General features: G+C 42.8%; 1 protein-coding gene across 6 annotated transcripts in view; it reads right to left on the reverse strand.

The window, feature by feature from the left end:
* The window catches only part of LOC119979283 (arginyl-tRNA--protein transferase 1), a 350,309-nt gene that overhangs the window by 119,125 nt on the left and 211,416 nt on the right, over positions 1-19,768 (reverse strand). For all 6 annotated transcript variants that reach the window (XM_038821318.1, XM_038821322.1, XM_038821321.1 and 3 more), the window contains one exon: positions 6,161-6,342. In XM_038821318.1, the coding sequence (XP_038677246.1) occupies positions 6,161-6,342 (182 nt within the window). The remainder of the gene's footprint in view (positions 1-6,160; positions 6,343-19,768) is intronic.

Here is a 19,768-nt window from a genome sequence, read left to right on the forward strand (position 1 = left end):
GATGGATAAATGTGTTTCAGCTCAAATTTTCAATCCAAGCAAGTTTTATGAGTAGATAGCTTACAAAGTGTCTGCTTTTTTACCATAACCAAGTTCAGTTGGAGCTCAGGAAAACACAGGATTTCTTGTAACCAATAGTTGATAAGGATCAAAGAACTATGGAGTTCAGGCTGACTCCTTAAATTCTCCAGAAAACAAGTGTCTACACCACAAAAATCCTTTAATTTGGCATCTAATTTAAGCCTTAGTTCTGCAAGGCCATATGATGAGGCTATAGAAAGAACAAGATGGCACTGCTCTCCAGGATTGGTTTGTTAATTCAAAACATTTAATGCAAGGCAGCATTCTTTTCTTCAGGAAGTATTTGCAGTAGAAAATTCCCAAGTGAAAAAGGTAGCCTGAATGCAGCTTTTGACAGCAACAATACCACAGTGACCACCACAAATAAAAGCACATAATGAAAGCAACAGGCCTTGTATTAAACTCACAATTAACATTGAATTCCACATTAAATTTTGAAAAATAAAACATATTACGGGTCATGAGAAAAGCAGATACCTTTTTTCAGTCATTGTGCACCATGAAAGAAGCAACTGTGGAGTTCATATGCTATTCATACTCACATCAGGTTGTACAAGACCTGCAAGAGGGTCCTATCCTTGCCATTAAAACACAATATTTAATCTTTCCGAAATGTTCTTTGTTTTTGATATCTATAGTTGCATAATCTGTACTGTCTTTTTGGAATGCAGAAATTGTGCATTCTACTGAACTGAATAAACAAGATTGATTTATGTCACTCTTTAATTTTAAAATTAGAACTTCAGTGCAGACAGACAGCGCACTGCATTGTTAACAATAGAAATACTGTATTGACAGTTTTTTTGTGTTCTGAGTATCCTGCACCCTGGAATAAATTATTGAAAATAAGGCTATAGAAAGCTATAGAAAATTAAGCTAGTGGAAAGGGAACAGAAGGCTAATTACTTCTATACTATATAACACTCAATTGCAAACATATTATTTATCTAACAAGCACAGACAAAACAATGACTTGACTGCTGTTGCGTTATTTGGACAATTCTGCCAATGAAGGTGTCACATTTTTCTCAGTTTATTTGCTATCCACATTATGCCCGTGTTAAGCTCATTTTGTCCATGACACCCACCCTCTTGCTCTTGACATACTCCCACTAATCTCCTTACCGCCACACTATCTGTCATTGTTATCTGTTCTCTCCACTCAGTTACAGTCCCTTTCCCTCTCTCAAATCTGCTGTCATCAACCTCTCCTCAAAAAACTCATCATTGATTTCTCCTCTTGACCCCCTTTCTGGCTTTACAAACTTACAAGACATCTCCAACCTCCATTTCCTCTCCAACATCCTTGATTATTTTTTTAAATCACCTCTCAAATTCACACCCATCTTTCCGTCAACCCTGTTTGAATCTTTCAAACCAGATTCTGAAATCACTTATTCAAAGTCACAAATGGCATCCTCAGTGTCTGTGACCACGATGCACAACAGCTCCTTCTCAACATACATACAGTTGTTAACATTGGAGATCGTCATCCTCCTGTGCTGCCCAGCTGCATGATCAGCCTTTGCCTGATTCCATTGTCATACAGTAATATCCTGAACATTTCCTGCAAGATTCTCTTCTTAACACAAACCACTACCTCCGAGATCCCCAAAGATTGAACCTTTGCCTTCCCCTATTTCTCATTGTTAATGATGGGCTGGGAGGAGTGCACAGCTTTTCTCATCCCTATAGTCCACAGGTCACACCATTAGTTTAAAAGTTTAATTCACTTACCAAAATGGCCAATTATTTACCTTCGCTACTGTTAGAATAAAGGTGCCTTATAAGTAGGCTTTTTTCAATAAATTCAAAATGATTGATATATTATAAAACAAAACTTAACAAAAAAGTTGCAAAAACTGATAATACATAATTCTGATGTGGAAGTATCACTATCGATCCCTTTCAAAATTCCTCAAAATTTAACATTCTATTGAACGTGCGCATGCAATCAACGCATATACATTTTCCCTCATCAATTAATGTAATTGCAGTTTAAGTAAGCAAACAACTCTCCCTCCTCAAGGGTCCTCCAGGTCGGTTAGTTAAAGTAATGTGATTTCGGGCAGCACGGTGGCCTAGTGGTTAGCACAGCTGCCTCACGGCGCTGAGGTCCCAGGTTCGATCCCGGCTCTGGGTCACTGTCCGTGTGGAGTTTGCACATTCTCCCCGTGTCTGCGTGGGTTTCACCCCCACAACCCAAAAAAATGTGCAGGATAGGTAGATTGGCCACACTAAATTGCCCCTTAATTGGAAAAAATAATTGGGTAATCTAAATTTATAAAAAAAAAAGTAATGTGATTTCTTAGAAAAGGCATGCTCGTTGACAGTGCAATGTGAACGTATTACCTTTTTAAAAATACACCCAGGTCAGCTTCAAAGTGTTCAAATAATGAAATGGCCTTCCAAATTTTAAAAGAAAATATAGTCCTTGAAGAAATGGTTCTAACATCATCTATATACTGCCCCTTGGTAACAACTGAAGACATGTTGTCAGGTTCGGTACGTCTAATGGCAATACCATCTTGCTTGACCCCCTCAGCCATGGTTCAGTTGGTAGCCTCATCTCTGAGAAGATTGGGGTTTAAGTCCTACTCCAAGGCATTGCCCACCTGTACCTCAATCTACTGCTGCTGAAGCTCTCATCGTTTTCTTGTTCCTTCCAGGCTTATCTATTCAATGTTCTCCAGGTCAGTCGCCCATCTTCCAGTCTCCATTAACTTAAGCTCGTCCAACTCAGCTGCTTGTATTCTAACCACCACCAACACTAGTTCACCTAGCACCCCTATGCTTGCTAACCAACACATTTAAATTCTTCATTCTCTATGTTCAAATTTCTCCAAAGCTTCGCTTCTCCTTATTTCTGTCAACTTTTCTTATTATTCTTTTATGGGATGTGGGCGTCATTGGCTAGGCCAGCATTCATTGCCATCCCGAGCAGACCTTCAGTAGCAAGCTGCCTTCTTGACCTGGTGTAGCCTCTGAGGTGTAGGTACACCCACAGTGCAGTTAGGGAGGGAATTCCAGGATTTTGATCCAGCGTCAGTGAAGGAATGGTGATATAATTCCAAGTCAGGATGGTGAGAGACTTGGGAGGGGAACTCCCAGTTGGTGTTCCCAGGTATTTGCTCTGGAAGGTGCTGGGTTAAGGAGCTTTTCTGAGTTCCTGCAGTACAGTGCACACACTGCTGCCACTGTTGATTGTGCAGGGGTAAATGTTTGTGGAAGGGGTACCAGTCAAGTGGACTGCTTTGTCCTAGATGGTGTCGAGCTTCTTGAGCGCTGTTGGAGCTGCACTCATCGAAGCAAGCAGAGAGTATTTCCTCACGCTTCTGACTTATGCCTTGTTGATGCTGGACACTCTTTAGAGAGTCAGGAGGTGAGTTACTCGCTGCAGGATTCCTAGCCTCTGACCTGCTCTTGTAGCCACAGTATTCATAGTAGCCCCCAGGACATTGATAGTCGGGGATTCAGCGATGGTATTGCCGTTTAATGTCAAGGGGAAAATGGTTAGATTCTCTCTGTAGGAGATGGTCATTGTTTGGCACTTGGATGGTACAAACGTTACTTGACAGCCCAAGCCTGGATATTGTCCAGGTCTTGCTGCATTTGGTCATGGACTGCTTCAGAACCTGAGGAATCACGAATAGTGCTGATCATTGTGGAATCATCAGCGAACATCTCACTCATCAGCAAACATCCCCACTTCTACATCCCATTTCTGATGGAAGAAAGGTCATTGATGTAGCAGCTGAAGATGGTTGGGCCTAGTACACTATCCGGAGGAACTCCTGCAGTGATGTCCTGAGACTGAGATGATTGACCTCCAACAACCGCAACCATCTTATTTTGTGCTAGGTATGACTCCAGTCAGTGGAGGGTTCTCCCCTTGATTCCCACTGACTCCAATTTTGCCAAGGCCCTTGATGCTACAATCGGTCAAATGGGGCCTTGATGTCAAGGGCAATGACTCTCACCTCACGTCTGGTATTTAGCTGTTTAAATAAAGGCTGTAATGAGGCCATTAGCTGTCTGAACCCGAGTGAAGCCAAACTGAGCTTTAGCGAAAAGGTTATTGCTACGCAAGTGCCGTTTAATAGCAATTTTTGATGACCCCTTCCTTCACTTTACTGATGACTGAGACTATTCTGCTGGGGTGGTAATTGGCCGAATGGGATTTGTCCTGTTTCTTGTGTACAGGACATACCTGAACAATTTTTCACATTGCACAGAAGATACCAGTGTACTGGAATAACTTGGCCAGGGAGTGTGGTAAGTTCTAGAGCACTAGTCTTCAGGACGATTGCCGGAATATCTTTGGGGGCCCATAGCCTTTGTAGTATCCAGTGCCTTCAGTCATTTCTTGATATCACGGGGATAATCAAATTGGTTGAAGACTGACATCTGTGATGCTGGGAACCTCCGGTGGAGGTCAAGGTGGATCATCCACTCAGCACGTCTGGCTTGATTGTTGCGAATGCTTCAGCCTCAGCTTTTGTACTGACGTACTGGGCTCCTCCATCATTGAGGATGGGGTTATTTGTAGAGCCTCCTCCTCCAGTGTATTATTTAATTGTCCACTACCATTCTGAACTGGATGTGGCAAGACATCAGAGCTTAGATCTGATCCATTGGTTGTGGAATTGCTTAGCTCTGTCTATTACGTGTTGCTTATGCTATTTGGCACACAAGTAGTCACATGTTACAGCTTTACCATGTTTTTAGGCATGACTGGTGTTGGTCTTGGCATGCCCTCCTGCAGTCTTTGTTGAACTAGGGTTGGTCCCTTGGATTGGTGGTAATGGTAGAGTGGGGGATATACCAGGTCATGGGGTTACAGATTGTGGTTAAGTACAATTCTACTGCTGCTGATGGCCCATGGATGCTGAACCTTGAGTTGCTGGATCTGTTTAAAGTCTATCCCATTTCACACACAACTACTTCAATCCTACAACGTAGGAAGAGCGAGGCCCCGCGAGAGGGATCACCATTCAATTAGATTTGTACCTAAAATCCATTTGCCTGCCAGTTTCTATGTACTTTGACATCCTTACACAACAAAAATCAATTGATGAAAGTGCAAAAATTTCAATGGCCCAGCATCTACAGCCTACTGGATGCAAGTTCCAGATTTTCACCGCTCTTGTAAGAAAATATGTTGCCTGATTTCACTTCCAAATTGTCAAGCTCTCATTTTATTATTGTCTCCTTCTTTTGGTTTCTATCAAGAGGAGATGATTTCACTGTATTGACCTGAACAAATTCCTTTATCATTCGAAACGCCTTGATTAAATCACTGTTCAACTTTCTAAACACAAGAGAATAAACCCATGTTTTTTCAACTTGTCTTCATAATTTAAGTATAGTTTTCTCAACTCACTTAGCAAATGTTTCTCCCACAAACATAACTTACTCTGTATCCTAACAGTTTAATTTGAAAACTTGCATTTACATTTCTCTTTCCCTTTGTCTGAAAAGCTGAGGCTCCAGCAGAGATCTCTAGCAACCCCATTTGTCAGTGTGCAAATTAGAAAAATAATCTTTTTGGCCTGCTAGACATAGAAAACATTCAATGACCCCCATCCACAATGTCAACCGGATTAGTCCACAAATCCATGTAGATTCTTTTTAATCAGCTGGCACTCAACCAAATTAAGAAGACACACTTTTTTTGAAATTAGATTCCAGTAACTTTTTCACAATTAATGTTGAATGGACAAGTCATCAGCAACCAATGTTCCTTTCCTTCCTTCTTACATAATGAAGTAGTATTTGCAATTGTTAATCCAAGAGTACAATTCCCAAATCTAGAAAGCTTTGGAAAATCATATTAGCAGATAAGTGCGCATAATATTCGGGCTAATACATTTAGTCTGTTTCCCCCGTTTATATAAAGCAACAGGCAAATTTGAAAGCAAATCACAATCATTTTGACCTCTATACAAATATACTGTGATCGCTCCAGAAAATAAATCTGTCCTTCGGTAACAGTAGTTGTCCGGATATCTTTTAAGCAGACCCAAGGATTCCCTCAACATCAAAGCATTATTAAAAGCAATAGAAAATCACACTATACCTGAGTGCAGAATAAACACCCAATGACAAGAATGCATAATCAGGATCATAATAAAGGTAGACGGAGGAGATGCACTGAGGAAGAATGTCAATTACTCCAACTGCAATAATCTTTCCATCCAACCAGTATTGCTGGTGAAATGATCCATAACCTGAAACAGGCCCATCTGGTGGGTTCTCTGCCTAAAAGGGGGAGAAGAAATCTTATCAGAGGACATCCAAGTAATTTAAAGCACATCAAATGATACAGAAACATTACATATATAGAAGTTCTAAGTGTGCCATTGTGTTAATTGTGTTGCAGTAATTACGATTTAGGCTTAACCCTAAAAGTCTGCAAAAGTCATTTAAGTTGCATTTACAATTAGCATTTTAAGACAAACATTTGGCAATTCCAAAATTAGGAAGCCTATGCATCCATTCTTTTCCACAGTTAACGTCAGTTTGCTGAGAAATATCTGTCTTAATGTTTTTAAAGAATCATAAAAAGGCTTTAAATCAATATCTTAAACCTTCTCAGTAAAGATGCAACATTCTGCAGCCAGCCTGACAAAAGTAAACTCATTCCCAAACAATGGCAGGTGAATTCTTAAGGAACAAGTATAACTCTTTTCAAGAGGGAGACAAATCATGCTGTAGAACTATTCAGCTATGTCCCTCTTGTCCAAAGCAGGGAAAAGCTCTGCCCTCTACCCACCCACTATGGCTCCTCATGCCACCTATGCCAAACTATGGCAATTCCATGCCTTTTTACCCACTATACACTGTCTGGAACCAATGAACCGTATAATGTATAATGAGATGTGTTATAAAAAAGCTTTAAAAAGTAATTCATTTATACCTCTCACTAATAAAAATGTCAATTATCCAGACATTTTAAAGTATCCATAACAAAAACTACAAACCCCACATATGTTGTGTAAACGAACTGAGGTCAGCGAGCCTGAGCTGTCAATTAAACAATGTTTTCTCTGGGGTACTGGGGTTTTAGTACATTAATAGTTGTCTGGGCTCTCAACCAAACCTCATTATGTAGAAGGGCAGAAGTGTGCATGGGGGCACCTGGAATATCATGTACAGTTTTGATCTCCTTCCCTAAGGAAGGATCTACCTGCCATAGATGGGAATCAGCAGAAGTCCACCAGACAAATTCCTGTGATGACAGAACTGCCCGAGGAGGAGAGATTGAGGAGACTAGGGTCGTATTCTCTAGAGTTTCGAAGTATGAGAGGTGATCTCATTGAAACGTACAAAATTCTTAAAGGGCTCGATCAGGTAGATACAGAAAGGATGTTTCCTCTGGCTGGGGAGGAGGGGGGGGGGGGGGGGGGGGGTACTAGAACCTGAGGACACCGTCTCAGAATAAGGGATCCATTTAGCATTGAAATGAGGCGCAACTTCCTCACTCAAAGGGCAGCAAATCTTGGGAATTCTCTATCCCAGAGGGCTGTGGAAGCTCAGTCATTAATTAGATGCAAAACAGATTGATAATTTCTGGATACTGATGACATCAAGGCATTGAGGATAGTTAAAGAAAATTGAGTTGAGGCAGAAGATCAGCCTAAATCTAGTTGAATGGCGAAACAGGATCAAGGGGAGGGGTGGTCTACATCTGCTCCTATGTCCCAAAACAGGTTAAGTGAATGGTCAACAAGATTGCAGATGGAGGACAATGTGAGGAAGTGTGAAGCTATTCACTTTGGTCGTAAGAATTGAAAACCAGAATACTTTTAAAAAGTGAGAAGCATGTAAGTGTTGATGTTCAAAGAGACTTCGATGTGTTTGTACAAGGAATACAGAAGGTTACCGTGCAAGCACATCACGTAATTACAAAGACAAATGGCGTGTTGGCCTTTATCGCAAGCGGATTGGAGGACAGGAATAAAGAAGACCTGTTACAATTGGATTTTGGGGAGACCACATGAGGAGTATTGTGAGAAATTCTGGTCTCCACATTTAAAGAAAGATATGCTTGCAGTATAGTTAAGGTCCACGAACTGGTTCCTGGGATGAAAGGTGTTGTCCTAAAATAAATTTTGATCCATATTCTCTGGAGTTAAGAAGAATGACAGGCGATCTCATTGATACATACAAGATTATGAAGAGGTTTGTTCGGGTGGACACAGAGATTTTTCCACTGGTCAGAGAATCTAAAACACGAGGGCACAGTCACAGGATAAGTGAACACAGATTTTTCCACTGGTCAGGGAATCTAAAACATGAGGCAGTCACAGGTTAAGGGAGCAATCGTTTCGGGAAAGAGAAATTACTGCAGTCAATGGGTTATAAATCTTTGGAATCCTCTGCCCCACAAGGTTGTGGACACTCCATCTTTGAATATATTCAAGGCTGAGATAGACAGATTTTTCGTGTCTGAGGGAATCGAGCAGGCAGGAATGTAGAATTGAAACCCAAGATCATGATCACACTAAATGGCAGAGTAGGCTCAACATGCCATGTGGTCTACCCTTGCTCCCATTTCTTGTGTTCTTGGGCCTGACATGCTGAGTACTTCCAGTACTTTATTTAAAAAAAAATAAATTTAGAGTACCCAATTCTTTTTTTTCCAATTAATGGACAATTTAGCGTGCCAATTCCCCTACCCGGCACATCTTTTTTGGGTTGTGGGGTCTAGACCCACGCAGACAAGGGGAGAACGTGCTAACTCCACACGAACCGTGACCCGGGGCCGGGATCGAACACTGGTCCTCGGCTCCATGAGGCAGCAGTGCTAACCACTGTGCCACCATGCTGCCCCCTCCCAATACTTTCTATTTCTATCTCCGAATGGACAGAGACAGAGTGCGTGTTTCAGGTCAATGACCCTTCAGAGGTACTGCTATACCTGATGCGATTTTCCAGGTTTTTCTACTTTAATTTCAGATTTTCAGTGCAGTATTTTGCTTTGTTCACAATCCCTACACTAGTTGATCTAGTATAGGGGTGTTTGGGGTTGTAAGGGTTAACGTGGGACTTGGGAAACAGCACCACCCACATTATGATGCAGAGGGTCACATGATGGAGGACTATGCATAGCGAAAGTCAGAAAGCAGTCGGCATGATGATAGCACCTAGATCGGGCTATACCTTGGTGATATGTATATAGTTATGCATTAACAATAAACAGTTTATCCTTAACCATGCAGACTCCCAGACCCATGAGATTCCAAACACCGTACAACAGAGCTCTGTGTTTTGGAGTTACGAGTCAATTTCTGTAATTTTACAGAAGCCTGCAGATGGCTATATGGTTGTAAATGCTAACAGTGGTTTTCAAGAACCCAGAGAAAGTTACTCATGATTTGACAGAAAGCTTCAGTCAGCAAAAATCAGGCCTTTAACACATAAATAACTCTTGCAATATTTAAAATGACAAGTTTCTTACAAAGTCATTCCCAAGTAGTTGTTTTCCAGTTATTTGACAGTAGCCTTCAACTACTTTGAACATGTATCAGCATCTTATCATTAGATTATGACTGGCTTCCAGGATTGCTGACTAAAATACATTATAAATTAGAATGAATAGCGTGCAGAGAAAACATTGAGATGGAGGAAAAGAATATAGGCCAGAATGGCAATAAAACAAGAATAATTAGAGATGAGTAGAGATACAGTTACAGGAATGAAGGACATGTCTACATTTTTTGAGATTTACAATACAATGGTAGATTAGCTCGAAATGTAAATAAGTATTTTCCACCAGGTTGCCTTCGGAAAACTTAAAATACCAATTGGTCATTACTCAAGTTAGAAAAATTATACTCTACGGCGCTAAAATAATTAGTATTTTAAGACTACTCTATGTGGCTGACAATTTGCATGTATATTTTATGAATCATGCACCTGCAGCAGGTTTTGTGCATTTTTTTTACAAATTAACATTTTTTAATATACGGCACGGTTTCCTTTTAAGGTGTTCTTTTTATTAACACTGCTTTGATGATTCAGTGCAAAGTAGCAAAAAAACTTCTGAATTTCAATTGTTTAATCAGATAATTTCAATCAATAGTTGAGAATGTTTTTTAGCAGCTTACATCTATAAAGAGCTTACACTAAATTAGAGTAAATTAATGCTAAAATAAACTTTCAAATCTGCACTCACTACTGATTCGTACCACCTGTTGAAACATTTTCTTCCACAAATCCATTAAATAGTAGTCACAAGGGGCGGGAGTCTCTGAAAATGGGGCCATGTCTCCACACCGGCACCAACGACTCCGTTGTCAAATAGCCCCAAAATGAGGAATTCTCACCTTTCTAGGGGGCTGGGTTGCTGCCAGAGTCGTCCCGGTGCTCCAGCCGCGCAGAAGGGCCGGCGTGATCTCACGCATGCGCAGATCAGCCAGCGTATTTCCGCACATGCGCAGACCAGCCAGCGTATTTCCGCACATGCGCAGACCAGCCAGCGTATTTCCGCGCATGCGCGGGGGTTCTCTTCTCTGCACCGAGCAATATGGCGGAGCACTACAGGGCTGGCGCGGGGAAAGAAGGTCCCCACGGAAACAGCCCGCCCGCAGGATCGGTAAGCACCGATCCCGCGGGCCAGGTCACTGTGCACCTCCCCCCCCCCCCCCCCCCCCCCCCGGGGTCGGATACCCTGCACCTCCCCCCATGACCGCCCCCGCACACTTACCTGCCAGGTCCCGCCGTGCGTGAGGTGAGTAATTCATGCTGGCAGGACTGGCCAAAACTGGACGGCCACTCGGCCCATCGGATCCCGGCCGGGGGGGGGGGGCTGTCAATGGCCCCGACCGGCGTGGCAGGAATCCCGCCGGCCCCCGAAGCCGGAGATTGGGCAGACGGCGTAGGGTCAGAGAATCCCAGCCAAGGTGACAGGTTTACCACTTCCCAAGAAAAACTGTTGGAATTGCACACTGGCCATCCGGAATATTGAATATGACACTAGATTTATGGAAATCTCACAACAGCCTGAATGCATGGTTTTATCTTTGTAATTTATTTCTGTGAATTTGAATTGTAGCAAATTTTGTTCAGCAAAACATAAATAATTATCAACATTTATTGCTAGCTGGTTGATAAGGAACTCTTGCTCCAGTGGCACACCTGTATTTCAGACATCATGTTCAGAGTTCCTCATTTTGCTACTGTTGTCCAAGGGATAATCCTGCTCAATTTAAAATGATCATTTAAATATACAACGTTTACAGCTCTTCTTAGTAACCAAGCTTGGTTATTGGCCCATGTTTTCCGAAAGTTACAAATGCTTTGGGGTACAGTGGGGTACAGTACAGAGCAGCTTAAGAAAATTAGAATGCTGTTCCTAGTTATTTGGGTATCTGTGGTTTGTCTGGCACGGTACTGGTTTTAGCTTGTTCCAAGCCACCATTTCTCCCAAGTGTTTCTTTGTCAGCATTTCAGGACAGTAAGAACAATAATCAAATCTCACACATTAATTTTTTAAGAGTCTCTTTCACTCTACAGTTTAACCAGGAATATAATCCCCAGAATAGCCAACATTCACATTGGAATCTAACTTGATTTATTCAGTTATTATTAATAAGTGACCCTGGTCATTAGCAATCAACTTCTTCAGAAAGTAACATAGAATAATATTTTAAAAATGAACACAAGGAACCCTGCCCAACAGGAATGTGGTAAAATAACCATAACAACTGTTTTCCATTATAATCTTAATAATATTGAAAACGAATGAATACAGTAGCCAGATCAAAGCCTACAAAGTGATCTGGGGACTTCCATTAATTGTCAGCACATGTGCTAAAACTATTCAATGAAAAGGCATTTGTAGCATAGATATCAACTTGCTTCTTAACATTTAATAAGAAAGTAGAGTAAAACTCAGACAAGCTGTCTTTTCCAATGTTATTTCTTTTAAATAGAAGTATGATCTCATCCAAGTGACCCTCGATTTACTTGCTAGCTTGGAAAATGCATTTCAGGACCAACATCTCAAACTTCACACAGTACAAAACACAAGGTACTTTATTTCACCCCTTGAGATTGATCACACTGAACCTGTTATAGACAGGAGCGTGGCATCTACTCTTTGGACATTCATCAAAGCACTGCAGAAAGCAACTCATATCAAGGAGGCAACTGACCTCTGAAATTGAAAATCAAGAAAAGTGATGAAACTTCATAGAAATAATAATTTACGAAGCATGAAAAATACTACTGGTGGTTATTGACCATTGATCCAACCACCTCATCCGTGCTCCAGTACACCAGGTCCTTCCCCATCTTGATTAGATGGAACAAATACATTTCACACATTTGATCTATGCAACTCCTTGGAGTTACCTGGAAGTTAAATTAAATCATTGTGAGAAAAGATTCCGTTGAAAGGTGACTCTTTAAAAAACACCAAACGTAGTTTAAGTGGAAACATTTTTGGGTGTACATCAATGGAAAAGTTGCAGTGCAGCTGCACAATTAGATTTCTCGTGTGATTCTGAATGTACTAACCTGGGTAATGCAAGATTCCTACAGGAAACTCTCACAATATCCTGAATTTAAACTGCATGCAGTACAGCACAGCACAAGCTGCATCCATCATATCTTTGTTTATTTTATGATGCTTTTACCATTAATAGAAAATGAACATTTCCACTTCTGCCATTTAACATGAACAATCAGACACTAGATGATGGAATTTGCTTGCATTTAAACATGTGCATGCAATACCCCAAATTATCTCCAGCAAAATTAGGGAGCTTAGGCAGCTTGACATGCTACCTAACCCCTAGCTAAGCTTCATTGCTTATATCCAAACCATCACCAAAATTACCCATTTCCAAGCCATCGAACCAACCTCTCCCCTGCAGTGATCATCATTCAAACTTTCCCCAAAGACACCCTGGGTGCGATCTGCTGGCCGTGCTGCTCCCCTGCCGGGCCGATAGATGCCAGGATATCCCTCTTCCAGGATCTAACCGACTCACCATGCCTTGCGGGATCTAGTGGAATCTCACGAGATATCATGATCTGAATCCCGCCCATTGTAGCCGGGATCAGTACTTGGTAAATCTGCACATAAGAGTGAGACAGCCTGTCTCACTCTAATATGCGACTGCCTGCTCTACCGTGACCCTGGGATCTAATCCCTTCACCTCAGAGACTTCAGGCAAGCGCCGTTCAGCATTGGTCCCCACAAACTGGGACCAGACAGACCAGCATTTAAAGGAGACGAGGTGTCTCCCAGGTGATTGCCCGTTGGTTAGGGTGGCACCCTGGCACTCCAGCCTGGCACTGCAACCTGGGTGCCAGCCTGGCACTGCCAAAATGTGCCCAGGTGGCACCACCAGGCTGGCAGTGACAAGTGCTGAACTGGCATTTTTCCCACACTAGGAGTCAGGCCCAGGGGTGCCCTGCCCATGTGAGGTTGCCCACTCCCACACCCCTCACTCCCACACCTCCGCCCCTTTATAGGTGAGGTGGGGCTTTGGGGGGGGATCTGGGGGTCGAAAGATAAGGACACCGTTAAAAATCATGCCCTGATCTCCTCCTGTACTGAGGAGTTCCGGTGAGCGGAGTTCCTCAGTGTAGAAAACGGAATTAAGTGCAGCCTCGGCTGGGCATTCCCCGCTGAGTCCCCGGATTGCAACAAAGTCCCATTAGATAGTGTGGTCTTTCTAGTCAATGCGAGTGCCAGGAAACACCTGGCTAAATGCAATTACATGAGACTCAGTTGCAATTCGGTTAGATCGAGCCCATATCTTTTTGATGGGAAGTTCAACCTGCTTAATGCTCTCTTTGCAAATTACAATTAATTTAGAATAGTGCAGCCCATGCTCTCATTTAACAGTTCTTGGCAAGGTTCATGACGATCTCACTTGTCCCATCAATTAGATTTTCAGACATCTAACTAACCGTGCATTCAAATATCTCCAGACCTTGATAATTTCAATTTAACAGTGTTTTCCTTTACCCATATGTCCACATCTTAACCCACTGTTTCCAGTTCTGTCATCTGCTACACTCTCATGCCACTACATTGTACCTTCCACAAATCCCTTCTCATCCTTTAACCTGATAATTTTTTTCAGTGTTTCCAAAGTATTCTATGAAACATCCCTCTTTGACTGTGCTTGTAAGGTGCTTGAGTTACTGCTTTCCTTTTTCCCTCCTGCTCGGTGTCCAGGGAATATATTTAAATAATTGAGAGAAGGATTAAAGGGGGGTTGAGATGAAAATCTTTTCACCCAGAGAGTGGTGGGGATATGGAACTCATTGCCTGCAATAATGGTAGAGGCAGAAACCCTCATCAGGTTTTTTAAAATACCTGTATATGCACTTGAAGTGTGGGACTACAGACCAACCTGCAGAGCTACAGACCAAGAACTGACAAGCGGGATTAGGCTGGATAACTCTTGTTTTTTTTTGTCCGGTACAAACCCAATGGGCCGAATGCCTCCTTCCGTGCCATCAATTTTCCAGAGCTCCAAGTCCAATATTTCTCTGACATATTAAGCATTCAGTCATACTCCAGGAAGTGAGGAGCTATACAATTTGATCACGAAGAACTTCTGATCTGGATCGGAATCCCATTTCCAGCCACATCAGACAAAGTTACCTACTGAACTTACCATCTTTTGAACCCATTGACCAATGTAGGGTCCTTCCAAACTCATGCATTGCAAAAAGGTAAGTGAATGAGGGGGTTGGGAGGCAGATAGGGGAGGGGGTAGCATGGCCATTGGGGAGTGATCTGTGAGAATTAGGGGGTGGGCCAGAAGGTCAGATCAGGGAGCAGTGAGGTGGGTAGGTAGTTGTTGAATGGGAGTGGTTGCCGGCAGTCAGGACTTCAGGTGTAATCAGGCTGGGGTAGCATGGTTCAGGGGCAGGAGGTAGATGGGTCAAGTGGGGAGTCGTAGTCATGGGGTGGTCAGAAGGGTGGGGGGGTAGTCCGGGGTTCGGCAGGTAGTGGGGTCAGGATGGCGGTACTCAGAGGGTCAAGAGTGCAGCTGGGTCAAGAATATAGTTACCCAGGAGTTAGAACTACTTTTAATCCTTCTAACCTTTCCTGGGTAATGAGTCAGCTGAGGCGGAGCCATCCAGTCTCTGACTTCAATTTTTCAAGACCTCAGTGGGGTCCCACAACTTACCTTGAGGAGTACCTGATGGTACATCTGTTCGGAGATCAGAGTTCTGGGCCAAGTTGCTTATTTTGCTGTGACCTGCTTCTTCCACTATCAATCTGGTCTGCCAATTGTTTTCCTCAGATACTGCTGAGAACAGAGACTGCTGAGAACAGTGGCTGCAGAATAGCATATAATTAGATGAGATTGTCAATGGATATTTGGAAAATTATTTCTAGAGGACTTATTGTATTCTAGATTTAATATTTTTAATAAATTTCATAATTTTGAAAACCAAGTTGCCTTTTTACAAATAAAATGTTCTGGGAAATACACAATTACTTTTGTCCATTTCTATTATTTTATTACCCGTAGAAGGTTGTCTCCTTGTTAGGGCATGGTTCCACAAGCGCTGGCCATCCTTTGTTACTTTGTTCATATTTGTTATTATATATGCAAGGGTAGAAAGAAAGTGTTCTCTATGGCAGCCATGATAGCAGAGACTGATCCCATTAAACACCTATGTGTGATGTGCATGCTTTTCAGGTGAAGCCGATTACAGCACCATAACTATATAAAAGCAGATGCTGGAATCTGAATCAAAAACAGAAAATGCTGGAAGTCGCAGCATCTGTGGAAAGAAAACAGAGCTAACATTTCGAGTCTGGATGACTCTTGCATCATAACTGTTGCCTCGGCTACAAAATACCAACTCAACACAAAAAAGGAGATTAAATGTGTGACATTCCTGGGGCGCGATTCAACTAATTAGGAATCAAGTCCCATAGCGAGCATGTTTAGCCGCGTGGTTCCCAGCGCTCGCAAGGGCCTCAGCGTAGAACGCGCGGCCGAGGCCGCACATAGCCCCGTTTTGCAGACTGAGGAGCCCGCTCGCTTGTTGTGGCCGAGACAAAGATTCATATTTCAAATGCATAAACAAACTAAGTTTATTGGAGACTTCTTGTTTTGATAATTTATTTTGGCTATACAAGATATAAATAAATTTTCCTGCCATATAGTTAACATTATACCCTTTGGCCTTTCCATTCAATCAGTACTAACATATCGCAATACAATTCTGTAGCCACAATTTAAATATCAATACATTAAGATGTTTGCACACATCTGTCTCGGCTTAAAGGAAAAACTAAAAGGCACTGCTTCACAAATAAAAGTATAACTCTCTTTTATCTGAAAGCCAACTATGACAGTGTTTTATTTACTGTTAACAAATTTCTTGAACAATGATGTAACAACATTTTTTACAGTCAGATTATGTTATATTGATTGAAATCACATTTTTTACTGATGGAATAATAGCTTTGTATCCATGACAAAATACAACTGAACAACTTTACAGTTAATCCTTTGGATATCTGCATACAATCCCTTTGTAGTTCCATGTTAAAAAATCAGCCAAGTATAAAGTTAAAGGTTGCTGCAATTACTGATGCTAAATTTTCTGGTATATAATGCAACCAATGTTACACTGTTCTTTCTAGGCAGTCCCTCGGTTGGATTGACTTTCCAATGGGTTCTGCGATAGTTAGAAAGCATATGTATAATCTGCAAAGTCTTGCTGCATGTGGTGCTTGGAGGGTCGGATTGATGAATTGTTTGGAGGTTTGCGCTCTCTCTGATGCCTCAACTTTGGCTCTGCTCATTCTCAACTTTCCAAATTAACTTTCTCTATTTTAGCTGATTACAAGCCAGGGATTCCCATGAGAGGTATGCTAAGGCGATAAATAATTTCATCTTCTATATCTGTGCTTGTTGAGAAGGCTCCTGAGATATGGAAAATGGCCCATATTTTCCAGGATTTTGCGTCTGATCTTCCTTGACAAAGGGAAGATGTTGTGCTGTGGGAGCTGGTCGGAAGAGAACCTTAGTTTTCCATGTACTTTGTGAAAAGCCCATTTTCACATGTGTGACAGAGGAATTGTCAAAATGACCTGAAGCTCAGTTTCTGAGTGAGCGCTCACACAAGCACCATCTGCATACTGGAGCTCAATAACTGAAGTTAGGATGGTTTTGGTTTTGTATCGAAGGTTGTGTAAGTATGCATTCACCACTTGTTCTGTCGATTATCTCCATACTGGTGGGGAATGTGCAGAAGATAAGGTGCAGTATTGCAGCAAAGAAGGTAGAGTAAAAGGTTGGTGTGATGACACAACCTTCTTTGACTCCATTCTTCACACTTGACATGCACATGGCACATAGTTTCTAAAGTGCTTTCTTCAAGGAACATTACTATTTTACAATAATTTATTTTCAATCTGTTCAAAAGTGTCACTTGCTTTTCACATAGACAAAACACAAGACAAGATTCAATTTGTAAGCACAAGTATCTCCTGAAATCCTGAAGCTGCTTGTTCTATGATTGATGGCGCAAAGTGGGCAGCTCCACTCAAACCACAAAAATATGAGCAATATCTCACTACACAAACAGAGGGAGTTCAATACCAAGAAAAATTGTAAAAGACAAATATCATTTATTTTACTCACTAACTCCAAAATCCAAAGTAGTTGGTATGTAAAGTAGAAATAAATTGGAGCAGTAGAGGGTGCCCTGGCAAATTACTGGAGCAAAACAAAGGGAGTTTTAATCTGCTGCTAGTTATCCCGTATTTGGTCTGTAAGTACTAAATTAGTAAGAAGCATTTAAATTTCCACTATCCACATTTTTTAATATGATCCCCCTCCAAAAGGGACTTCTAAAAAGCCTCTTAAAAAAGTATCCTATGTGTATATATTCTGTACTGTATTGAAAGTACACTACATGAACTATCCTATGGTGATCTAAAACTTATAAAGTCCATGGAATTAGGAAAATATTGATTTAAATAGACCCTGCTATAAAGTCCATTTTCTTTTCTGCAGGGTTTCAAATTTAGTTCTTCAAAACCTTGAGAGCTGAGTAGCCATTGGTAACTAAAATACAAAGACAATGGGTTGGATTCTCCGTTACTGAGGCTAAGTGCTGACGCCGGCGTGGCAACTGTGGTGATTTACGACGCCAAACTCTCACCGATTCTGGGACCGGTGAGGGGCTAGCAGTGGCGCTGGGCAAAACCCCTGCGTCCCACTGCAAAAACGGACGGACAATGGCTGGGTCCGTGTCCGCGCATGCACACGGCGTCAACCTGCAGTGGTCGCACTGTACAACATGGCGCCGACCATGCGCGGACCCGACCTGCCAAATGCGCCCTCACAGGACAACCTCTGGCCACCCGCCACCATCTCCCCTGCCCTCACAGAAGCCCCCCACCGGCCAGCAACACGGCTCCCGGCCGACTGTGGCGGCGCTGGACACAGTCTGTGGCCGCCACCCCGGGTTCCCGACCGCTCAGACCACACATCAACTGTGCGGTCGTGAACTCGGCCCATCGGGGCGGAGCATTGGTGGAAGGCCTTCCAATGACATGGCAATGCCACTCCAATGGCGCGGGGCACTATTTTGGAGGGGACAGAGAACCGGAAACCGGCATCGAACCGGCGCTGCCCCCGACTTGGGCGCGGAAGGGATTCTCCGCCTGATCGCCGATTACCATGTCAGCAATGGGGAAAGGAGAATCTCCCCCAATAGGTTTTATTCAAAAATGAAATGTAATTCGCTTCATATATCAAGTTAAATTCACAGCACTCAATATTCAAACTAAACGGAATGAAAATTTGGTAGACATTAAAGGTAATAATTAATTCAGTATGGGTTTTTGTAATGTTCAATAAGAAATTTAATTGAAAAATTGTTAGTAGCCACAATTCAACACAGCCATCGTACAGAATGGACTCCGTTCGCCCGCCGCCGCCGTTCCGCATTGCAGGGAACCTGGGCTCCAACTGGAAATTTTTCAAACAGCGCTTCCAGCTGTACCTCGAAGCCAGGGTCCTGGAAGCTGCCTCGGATGCACGGATTGCTCTCTTCCTCTTCACAGCCGGTCACCGCGCTCTGCACATTTACAACTCGCTCACCTTCGATGAGGGGGAGGACAAATCGAAGTTCAAGACCATAATTCTGAAGTTCGACAGCCACTGCGCAGTCGAGGTCAATGAGAGCTTCGAGAGATACATGTTCCAGCAGCGAACTCAGGGCAAGGACGAGCCTTTCCAGTCCTTTATCACCCACCTCCGCATCCTTGTGCAGTCCTGAAACTATGGGTCCACCTCCGACTCCATGCTCCGTGACCAGATTGTTTTTGGTGTTCAATCTGAGCCCCTGCGCCAGCAGCTACTAAAAGTAAAGCAGCTCGCTCTCTCCACGGCCATTGTGACCTGTGTGCTTCATGAGCATGCCTCCACGCGTTACTCATGCATCCAGGTTGCTGAAACGGTGCGGCTAGCCCCCTACGAGGCAGAATGGGTCCAGATGATAAAATCTCTTCAGGCTCTGGACCTGAATGATGGCGGCCATTTCGCGCAGTCCTGCGCCCACACGCAGCGGGCGCGCTGACGTCACGGACCGCTTCACACCACGCTGGACCGCCTCACGCATGCGCGGTGGCGCGACAAACGTCCCGACGCTCCGGCATGCGCCAACTGCGGCTCCGCCC

The sequence above is a fragment of the Scyliorhinus canicula genome, chromosome 16 (assembly GCF_902713615.1).
Source record: "Scyliorhinus canicula chromosome 16, sScyCan1.1, whole genome shotgun sequence".
NCBI classification, from domain to species: domain Eukaryota; kingdom Metazoa; phylum Chordata; class Chondrichthyes; order Carcharhiniformes; family Scyliorhinidae; genus Scyliorhinus; species Scyliorhinus canicula.